Source organism: Pipistrellus hanaki (genome assembly GCF_964339955.1).
Source record: "Pipistrellus hanaki genome assembly, chromosome: 19".
NCBI classification, from domain to species: domain Eukaryota; kingdom Metazoa; phylum Chordata; class Mammalia; order Chiroptera; family Vespertilionidae; genus Pipistrellus; species Pipistrellus hanaki.
The window spans coordinates 17,547,183-17,557,402 of NC_140521.1; the positions used below are offsets into that span (position 1 = coordinate 17,547,183).

Genomic DNA, 10,220 nt, shown 5'->3' on the forward strand with positions numbered 1-10,220 from the left:
GGACTTGGGCTTTGACGTGTTTGTGTGTGTGTGTGTGTGAGCCGGGAGCCCGCAGAGCTGTGAGCCGGGGAAGAGAGACGGGTGTGACTTTGCTGTAACGGGGTCACTGGAGATTAAGAACAGCCTGCAGGTGGGGCCAAGCGGGAGGCGGGGGCGGGGGGGAGGTGGGCTTTGATGTGGTGGTGATGCTTGAGTGTGTTTTTTGCTCCTCCTCTTTTTTTTTTACTCCTAGCAGTGATTTTACGTTCTCACTTAAAAGAGTCCGCATTCTGTGCCTGCAGTTCTTTAATAGGCGTCACATCGAAATGCTTTAAAAAAATAAAAAGAAAAAGAACTGAAAAGCGCACCATGAGGAATGTGTCCCCACCTGGCCTCCCGCCCTCCCCCTTCCTGGCCTCGCGGGGAGGGGGGGGGCGGGGAAGAGGGGGGTGTAGGGGCTGTGACTCCACGGCTGCCATTTCCCCACCGCCTCAGCCTCATCACGAGGTCAAACCAAACACCCACCCACCCCGCCCCGCAGACCTGAAGCACTTCCTGCCCCGCTCCCTGGGAGGCCAAACCACAGGCTCCTGTCTGCACAGGGCGCTGAGGCCGTGGGAACCAGCCCGGCCCTCTCCTCCCCTTCCCTCCCCTCCCTCCCCTTCCCTCCTGGCCCTGCTCCTCCCACAGAGCGCTGCACTGGGCAGGCAGGGAGACCAAGAAGGTGGGGGGTAGAGTGGCCCTGATCCCCAGGCCTCAGGGTAAATCTGACCCTCAAGTGGCAACCGCCCCTCAAGATGCCTCCCCAGGGGACTTTTGCCCCTTTCACCCCTAGGAGTGGACGGGTGTGCAGGGGTGAGAGGCCCTGTGTGACAGAGGGGAAACTGAGGCCCAGGGAAGCTCTGGGCCTGTCCGAGCAGACAGGTGCCGGAGCGAGGAAAGGGGAAGCGAGCAAGGCCTCCAGGCAGCAGCCAGGCGGCTGGCACATTTTGCTTGGCCCATGGGGCACCCAGTCTTCTGACACTCATCGGGGGGCCTGGAAACCATCATCTGGGGACGGTGACACCGCTGGCAGGATGTCCAGGGGCAGGGAGGCCAGATGCAGGTGGAGGGGGGACCTCAGCTGCCCGCAGGGAGTGTCCGTGTGGCTTCCCCCTGTCCCCGGCCCTGCACTGCCCTGATGCTGGGCCGGAGCAGGGAGGCCGAGCAGACAGAGGGACCCACTGTGCAGCCCGCGCAGGGCTGAGCCGGCCCCAGGGCCCAGGGGAGAGGCTTCAGCCCCCCTGCAGGGCACAGAGGTCTCAGAAGGCTGGCAACTCTCCAGATGGCCCCACAGATCAGCCTGGTGGGAGCACCCTGCTCACTGACCCACAGCTCCAGGGACCCAGAGCCAGCTGGGTGACCCTAGTGAGGTCGCTTCCCCTCTCTGGGCCTCAGTCCCATCATCTGCAAAAATAAGTGACGAACAGATTCCACCTGAGCCGAACAGATTCCACCTGAGCCGTCTCTGCCCGCGTGGCAGCGACTCCCCAGAGCAGGGTGCTGAGGGGGATTCTGCAGTTGCGTTCCTGGCTCATGGGAAGGTGTGCTGGGATTGATTGGTGATGCCTGTCCTGGGCGTAGTGCTACACCTGTGGTATAAGTGCCATCCCTGCTCCAACCTCGTGTTGGGTGGGGGGTTGTGTTTGGCGTTGGAGCCTCTGTTTCTACAGATGCGGGGCCTCCCCCTGAGGAGACTGCAGAGCTAGCAGAGCGCTTCCTCATGGGGCTCAGCTTCCCCACTGAGTACGTACCGAGGACCCATGTGAGCGAGTTTCATCCTCACTCTGGTCACAGGCCCGGGTCAGAGACGCTTCCAGAGGCTCACAGTCTGGGGGAAGAGAGAGGGGAGGAACCACACAACGAGAAAGCAAGAGCGAACATGCCCGAGTCCTCAAGAGAGGAGAAGCACAGTCCCTTGGGAATGAAAAGGGGGCGTTGTAGGAATCCCTTTCACATCCCACGTGGCTCAGGGTTCCGGGTCAGGGTCCGGGTTCTGGAGAAGGCCGCACACAAATGAAAAGAGACTAGAAAATGTATTAATTTGGCGATAGTGGGGGCCAGGCGGGAGCCCACCTCTAGGGGGCGGACTACCCACTGCTCGGGCCCTGCTATCCCTTTCCTTGAGGCTATGGGAGACACCCACAGCCCTTAGGCAGGAAATAACAGAGATTCACCTAAGACCACCGAGGTGGAGGCTGCTTCAGCTAACAATGCCTCAACTAAACCGTGAGTGGTTAAGGCTGCTGACCAGCCTCCCCGGCTTCCTGTCCACATCTCTCCATCCGTGAGTCAGTCAGTGATTGGTTTCCGGTAAGGCGTGGCTGTGAATTCGCGTGACGGGGGTCCGAAGTGGCCTCCCGAGGACAGTCACCTCTGACCCTGTCTTCAGAGGGCAGGTGTGACCTGTCTGGGCTCCCCAAACCCTTGCGTGGAACTCCTGCCTCGGATTGGATGGGGAGGATTTCCGGGAAATTCTTTGAGAATGTTCGCGTGGGCTGTTCCCACGGGATGCCCTCCCTGAGCGCAGTCACTTAGGATGCATGTTGGCCGAGACCTCCCAGGGCCAGCAGCTGCAGGGGGGAGGGGGGTCCCCGGGACTCCTGCTCCAGGCTCACTTCAGATCTGCAGAAAAGTCCATGCGGACCGCGTCCCTGAGCACGTGCACAGGAGTCCCCTTGGAACCTCCCCCCAAAGCCCGGGCTGCCTTCCTTCATTCACGAAATAAGTGTTTACTGAGCATCTACTCTGTGCTAGACCAGCGGTTCTCAACCTTCCTAATGCCGCGGCCCTTTAATATAGCTCCTCATGCTCTGGTGACCCTCAACCATAAAAATTACTTTCGGTGCTACTTCATAACTGTAATTTTTGCTACTGTTATGAACCGTAATGTCAATATCTGTGTTTTCCGAAGGGCTTAGGCAACCCTGCTAATGGTTCTCAACCTGTGGATTAAGAACCGCTGCTGTAGCCAAAACCGGTTTGGCTCAGTGGATAGAGCATCGGTCTGCGGACTGATAGGTCCCGGGTTCGATTCCAGTCAAGGGCATGTACTTTGGTTGCGGGCACATCACCAGTAGGGAGTGTGCGGGAGGCAGCTGATCAAAGGTTCTCTCTCACCGATGCTTCTAATTCTCTGTCCCTCTCTCTTCCTCTCTGTAAAAAAACAATAAAATATATTTCTTTAAAAAGAAAAGAAAACTGCCATAGAGTCTAAGTAGGGGGAGTACAGGAGGCAGCCGAATGATGTTTCTCTCTCTCTCTCTCTCTCTCTCTCTCTCTCTCTCTCTCTCTCTCTCTGTCTTTCCCTCCCTCCCTCCCTCCCTCCCTCCCTCTTTCCCTTTCTCCCTCTCTCCCTCTCTCCCTCCCTCTCTCCTTTTCTCTTCCTCTCTTTCTCTCTCTCCCTCTCTCTCTCTCTCTCCTTCTCTCTTCCTCTCTCTCTAAAATCAACAAGAACCCTTTCTTTTTAATTAAAAAAAGACACTGGGGCAGAAGCCTGTGTTGAGTGAGGAAGTGAGACATGTGACTACCTGGAAGAGCATCCTGGGAGCGGGATCAGCAAGTGCAAAGGCCCTGGGATGGGGATGTGCCGGGCATGTTAGAGGAGCAGCAGGGAGACCTGGGACGCAGGGGTGGAGGGGCAGGGGGTGGGCATGGGGGCAGTGGAGTTCCAGGGCTCAGTACTGGCTATCGCGTATAGTATAAGAAAGCCGCATTTGCTCTGAGCAAGGAAGGAACCGCCAGGGATGGAGGGCGGAGGACAGATGGGATCTGATGGGAGCGAGGAAAGAGCAGGAAGGCCAGTGTGGCTGCGGGACCCATTTCTCCTCTGGATGGGGGGGGGGGCCTGGCTTCTGGTCAGAGTGGATTTCAGGGGGATCTGAGGGTTCCTGTGACCCTCCGCCAGGCCGGGCCCCAGGAGGGCGGGGCGGAGAGTGAGGGTGGCCCCGCTTCCGGGGGCCGTGGCCTCCTGTCCGGGGCAGGAGGATGTTCTCACTGGCAGGGAGGAAGCCGCACACCCCACATCAAAAGGGGGGCCCAGGTGGCTCCCACGCTCGGTGTCGTGGGAACCCTGCTCCCCTGGGTTCTCGCAGGGAGCCTGCAGGTTGGGAGGGGCTGGGGCCGCTTTGGGGCTGTCCCCCAGATCCCCGATAGGTAAACAAAAACCAGCCCCGCCGCCACACCCCACTCCCCACCCTCTCCCCAGGGGCGCGGCTGACGTTGGCAGCCCGGGGCTCTGTGGTTCCTTTAGGGGCGCCACAGATCGTAAGAAAGCCGAGACCTAAAACTCTCCCAGGCCAGAGGCTCGGCAAGACCAGGGCCTGGAGCTGCCCCCACGTCAGCCAGGCGTGCTGTGTGCTTGGAGCCAGCTCCCCGGTGCCAGCTGTGCCCGCCAGGGGCTGGGGACAAGGCAGCATCAGGCAGGCTCAGTCCTTAGCCAGCAGGCTGTGGGGCTGCAGCGGCTTCGTCCCCAACCGTCCCTGCCCCCTCCCTGCCTGCACCCCTTCCCCTTCCTGCACCCCTTTCTGGCACAGCCCCCGGGCCCCCGGGCTGCCCCTGGCTTTCAGAACACACTTCTTTTTTTGGTTCGTTTTTAAATATATTTTTATTGATTTCTTACAGAGAGGAAGGGAGAGAGATAGTTAGAGAAACATCGATGAGAGAGAAACATCGATCAGCTGCCTCCTGCACACCCCCCTACTGGGGATGTGCCCGCAACCCAGGGTACATGCCCTTGACCGGAATCGAACCCGGGACCTTTCAGTCCGCAGGCCGATGCTCTATCCACTGAGCCAAACCGGTTTCGGCAACATGTAGAATTTCATTGACTTTTCACAGCAAACAGAAGGAAGGTGCCATGTTACCCCATGTTACACAGGAAACAGGCTTATGAGGAGGAGGAGGAGGAGCTGTGGGTCACTTAGCTGGACAGTGGTTGACCTGAGATATGAGAGCAGCCCCCAAAGTCAGAGCCCTCTGGGGGGAGGGCGGAGAGGACACGCAGACGGCACTTTCCTACGGTCTCTTCTTGTGAACAGAGGACGATGCCGGGGTCTCGGGCCCTGACGGCAGTAGATACCGCAGAGATGCAAAAAAAATGTCCATTACCAGTCTTTGGAAAACCTGGGTGTACCATCGCCAGCCGTATTTCCGTAGGCAGGACTTATCAGAGCCTTTAACATGCTCCTGTATGTTGTGAATTTCCCAGGAGGGAGACTTTGAAGTGTTTCCTAACTTACTGGATCCCCGGATCCTTCTTTCCCAAAGCCTCTGATAGGGATTAGTGCCTCCTACAGCAGCCTGGGAGAGGGAGCCGCGGGAGCCGGGGTGCTCTGACCAGGGAGGAGGCCGGGTGGAGAATTGGGGAGAGCCGGCACCACGGCTAGGGGTTGGTTCCATTATAACGGGGTGAGGCCCTGGCCACACCCACCTTGCCACAGAAGGATGTGGGAGTAGGAATGCAGTTCCCTGGGGATCGGTCTGGATGACAGGCACAGAGCTGTCAGTCACACTGTGCCCGGGCCCCTTGATCCTCCGGTGTGGGGACCTCAACCTCTTCTCCTCTCTCCTCAGGGTCCCCGCGCTCCCAGTGAAGAACCTGAATGGGACCGGCCCGGTCCACCCGGCCCTGGCAGGTGAGATCCAGCCCGCTAGGAAGCAAGGAATAGGGTCCACCTGCTGGCTTCATGCCTCCATCCCTTAAGGAGCTCGTGGGCGGGGCCCAGAGTTCACACCCTCCCTCTGTGTGGGCGGAGCCCGCAGAAGGCATTCTTTTTTTTTTTTTTTAATATGTTTTATTGATTTTTCACAGAGAGGAAGAGAGAGGGACAGAGAGTTAGAAACATCAATGAGAGAGAATCATCCATCAGCTGCCTCTTGCACACCCCCTACTGGGGATGTGCCGGAAACCAAGGTACATGTCCTTGACCGGAATCGAACCTGGGACCTTCCAGTCCGCAGGCCGATGCTCTATCCACTGAGCCAAACCGGTTTCAGCAAGGCATTGTTCTTGGCTTCAATCTGGGGTGGGGTTGCAGGGGGTGGAGGAGGCCCAGGGCACACCCCACTCGTCCACCTGAGAACCCCAAGAGCCCTGGATGCAGGCAGGTGGGCGGAGTCTGAGAGAGAGGCCCCATGCCTACACCCAATAGCAGAAGGGTGGGAAGTGTGGGTGGGCGTGGCCTGGAGGACGCCCCGCCCCTGACTGCCACGGCCACGCCCCCAGGGATGACCGGGATCCTGCTCTGCGCTGCTGGGCTGCCCGTGTGCCTGACCCGGGCCCCCAAACCCATCCTGCACCCGCCCCCGGTGAGCAAGAGCGACGTCAAGCCGGTGCCCGGCGTGCCCGGGGTGTGCCGCAAGACCAAGAAGAAGCACCTCAAGAAAAGTACGCCCCCCGTACCCCCCCACCCCTGAACTGAATCCCGCTAACCCTGGACCACAATCCCTCCGGCGCTCAGCTCCAATTTGCTCTTGGACTTAGGACCTCACCTCCATGTCCTGATCTCAATTCCCGTTCCCCCAACCCCTTCTGCTCGAACTCCATTTACATCCCACCTGCAGCAACCCCTGACCTTTCACCCCTGGCAACCCCACCTCTGCAACCCCTGACTCCATCCCCGAGCCGCCTCGGCCTGGGAGTAGACTCCGGGCGCCCTCGAGCCCACCCCCTTGTGTCCTTGCAGGTAAGAACCCTGAGGATGTGGTTCGGAGGTACATGCAGAAGGTGAAGAACCCACCTGATGAGGTGAGGGCCCGCGGCCACGGACCTGGGCTGAGGGCGGCCCTGCCTGCAGAGGCCCTCTCTCTCCCCTTCCCTCCTCTGCCCTCCCTTCTCCCCTTCTCTCCCCTTCCTCACATCCCCTCCTCTTCCCTCCCGTCTCCTCCCCTTCTCTCCCCTCCCCTCTCCTCTTCTCTCCTCCCTTCTCCTCCTCTTCTCTCCCCTCTCCTCCCCTCCTCTCCCTTCCCTTCCCTTCCTTCTTCTCCCCTTCTCTCCACCCCCCCGCCCCCCAGGAATTCCTCCTGGTTCTGTTACGGTCCCTCCTCGCAGTTTGTGGGTTTGCCCTTTCACTTTCTCAACAACGTCTTTTGGTCAACAGAAAGCTGAGTGTCAGAGTCACAGGTGCCAGTCTTTGGGTGATGGGCCGTGTTTGTATCTTATTTTCACCATAGTGTTTAGGTTCTGCTGCCGATAGTCCTTAATCCCTAGGGAGGGGGTGAGGGAGCCACATATCTGACTTTGGTGGATGGGCGTCCTCTCCCCGTGACAGACGGGCGCCCGAGAAGGGAGTCCTGCCCGCCCAGCCCTCACCCGCCCTGTGCCCGCAGGACTGCACCATCTGCATGGAGCGGCTGGTCACGGCGTCCGGCTACGAGGGCGTGCTGAGACGCAAGGGGGTGCGGCCCGAGCTGGTGGGCCGCCTGGGCCGCTGCGGCCACATGTACCACCTGCTGTGCCTCGTGGCCATGTACTCCAACGGCAACAAGGTGGGCTGGGGGCGGAGCGTGGGGGGCTGGCGACGGGGCCGGGGGGCGGGGGCCTCGGGGACCTCACCCCGCCTCCCCCGCCGCAGGACGGCAGCCTGCAGTGCCCCACCTGCAAGGCCATCTACGGGGAGAAGACGGGCACGCAGCCCCCCGGGAAGATGGAGTTCCACCTCATCCCCCACTCGCTGCCGGGCTTCGCCGACACCCAGACCATCCGCATCGTCTACGACATCCCTACCGGCATCCAGGTGAGCCCCCGGGGCCCCTGACCCCCCCTCCCCCCTCCCCCCCCTCCAGAGCCCCCCCCCCCCACTCCTGTCTGCGGTTCCAGCCCCTGAGCTCGGCTGCTCCTTCCCGCAGGGCCCTGAGCACCCCAACCCCGGCAAGAAGTTCACCGCCAGAGGCTTCCCGCGCCACTGCTACCTGCCCAACAACGAGAAGGGCCGGAAGGTGGGTGTTGTGAGGGGGCGGGGCTGCGGGCCAGGGCTGCCTCCCCCACCCGCAGGGACGTGACCGCCTCCTGTGCGTCTAGCCCTGCCAGGCCCTGCTGAGGCCAAGGTCTTGGATCCATGTTACAGGTGACGAAACAGCCTCAGAGAGGGCAAGTAACTTGCTCAAGGTCACACAGCTAGTACGTGGTGGAGCCACGCAGTCCAGGCTTTTCACCACCTCACTCTAGGTGTTGTCTGCTTCTACTTATTATTTTTCGAGAGGAGCAAGAAATTCTGATTTTTTTTAAAAATATTGCTAACGGAGTCACGTAGTGTGGGGTCCACACCAAACTGCAGAGACCCTTTGAGACCCTTCTGAAAGATGAAATAGAGAGGGGCCGGAGACCAGGATGGCAGGACACAGGCTTTATTAAAGAGAAGAGTACCACTGCCGGCTGCTCCCAGGCAGAAGAGAACCAGGGGGGGTCCATGTAGTTTTAAGGGGAGGATAGGGGGTGGGGCTTAGGGCACTCAGCACACGCTGATTGGTGACCTAGGGACTTAGGAATGGGGGGGGGGGGGTTAAGGTATTTGGCAGGTGCTGATTGGTGGTTCAGTGCTCAGTAATGTCTGGCTGCAGGTGGGGTTTACATCTGTCCATCAACTGGAGGAAGGGCGGATCTATCACCTTCCTTCACCCCAGAAGAAACAGGCAGATAGCTTGGAATGAGTCTGTCCTGGGAAGGAACCGGCCAAGCCCAGCGGCCACAGGGCATCCTGCTGGGCTGAGTAGGCCTCGGGGAGCCACAGGTGGCCGGGGAGGGGAGGCGGGGTTGGAGGGAGCGGGAGGCGGGGCTGCCTGTGACCCCGCCCATCGCCACCCGGCACTCCAGGTGTTGCGGATGCTCATCACCGCCTGGGAGCGCAGGCTCATCTTCACCATCGGCACCTCCAACACCACGGGCGAGTCGGACACCGTGGTGTGGAACGAGATCCACCACAAGACCGAGTTCGGATCCAACCTCACGGGCCACGGCTACCCGGACGCTAGCTACCTAGACAACGTGCTGGCCGAGCTCACAGCCCAGGGCGTGTCCGAGGCCACGGCCAAAGCCTGAGGCCCCGGGCTGCCCACCTTCCCTCCTGCTTTGCCCCTGGCCCGGCACGGGCCTCCCTCCGCCAGGTGTGCCTCCTGGTGGCCCAGGCCCAGGGCTGGGGAGGAGCCCGTGGAAGAAGCCGGATGCGCCCTGGAAACCGGGCTGGTGGCTACTGGGGATGATGGGAAGACAGCAGGCCGACCAGCCTGCTCCGACCGACCCCTGAGAGGACCGCAGGGAGAGCACCAGGAACCACAGCGACTGCCCTACCGCCAAGACGGAGCCCCACCCCTCACACAGACACGTGTCCCGGTGAACACATGCACGCGCACCCACGTGCCTCTACTTGCCCCCAGGCCGGAGGGGAAGAGACAGGAGACCCCTGCGACCCTTCGTGTGGACCCCATGTGTGTCTGTCACCTCCGCACAAGCTTGTCTCCCAGCAGGACGACTCGGGTCAAGCACTTGGGGACCTGCTGGGGTTCCTGAGAGACAAAGGGGCACTTGGGGCGCCCCGCTGACACCCCCCCCCCCCCATCTGTGTCACCGTCTCTGCCCCCACGTTATGGCGCAGCTCTGCAAAGGGGCGGGCCAGAGAGAGGGGGGATAGAGGTATCTTGCTTTGTGCTCGTGTCTCCTCATCCTCCTCTGGGACCCTGACCTCCTCCTCCTCCCACCCATCCATCCCCAGGCCCTTGTCCGTCCATCCCAGGTGAAGGCAATCACTGCTCGCCTTTCTGCCCACCCGCCCCATCCTCCCCACCAATTCGTTTCCAATGTGGAGCCCCGAAGGCTGGAGCTCCTGGCTTAAGGAGCGAGAGGAGGCGGCCTGGTGTCAGCCAGCAGGTCTGCAAAAAAAAAAAAAAAAAAGCAGGCCGGAGAGCAGAGCGTCCGCTCCCCTGGCTCGGGAGTGTGGGCCGTGGGGTGGCTGATGGTCTCCACCAACCAGGGGCCTGTTGCCCAGGCAACGCACCAGCTCCGCCTCTGTGGATTGGCTGCCGCGGTGGAAGCCAGCCAAGAACGAAAGGGACGCCAGTGATTGCTCTTTTGAAAAAAACTACCAGTCCCACTGTGGGTGGAGAAATAAACGGCCTTTCTCCTCCTCGCCCTGTCTTTTCCTGCCAAGGAAGGAGGGCGGGGGGCGGGAGGGGGCTCTGTTCCTGGGGGCCTTGCAACAAATGACGAC

At 60.6% G+C, this 10,220-nt stretch overlaps 1 protein-coding gene across 1 annotated transcript in view; it reads left to right on the forward strand.

Annotated features, from left to right (window-relative positions):
* DTX1 (deltex E3 ubiquitin ligase 1) overlaps positions 1 to 10,136 on the forward strand; it is a 34,393-nt gene extending 24,257 nt beyond the window's left edge. Inside the window, exons 4-10 of the mRNA XM_084868302.1 lie at positions 5,593 to 5,654; positions 6,245 to 6,406; positions 6,705 to 6,766; positions 7,348 to 7,506; positions 7,593 to 7,754; positions 7,867 to 7,956; positions 8,831 to 10,136. Of these exons, the coding sequence (XP_084724428.1) occupies positions 5,593 to 5,654; positions 6,245 to 6,406; positions 6,705 to 6,766; positions 7,348 to 7,506; positions 7,593 to 7,754; positions 7,867 to 7,956; positions 8,831 to 9,055 (922 nt within the window). The 3' untranslated portion in view covers positions 9,056 to 10,136. The remainder of the gene's footprint in view (positions 1 to 5,592; positions 5,655 to 6,244; positions 6,407 to 6,704; positions 6,767 to 7,347; positions 7,507 to 7,592; positions 7,755 to 7,866; positions 7,957 to 8,830) is intronic.
* The last annotated feature ends 84 nt before the right edge of the window (positions 10,137 to 10,220 follow it).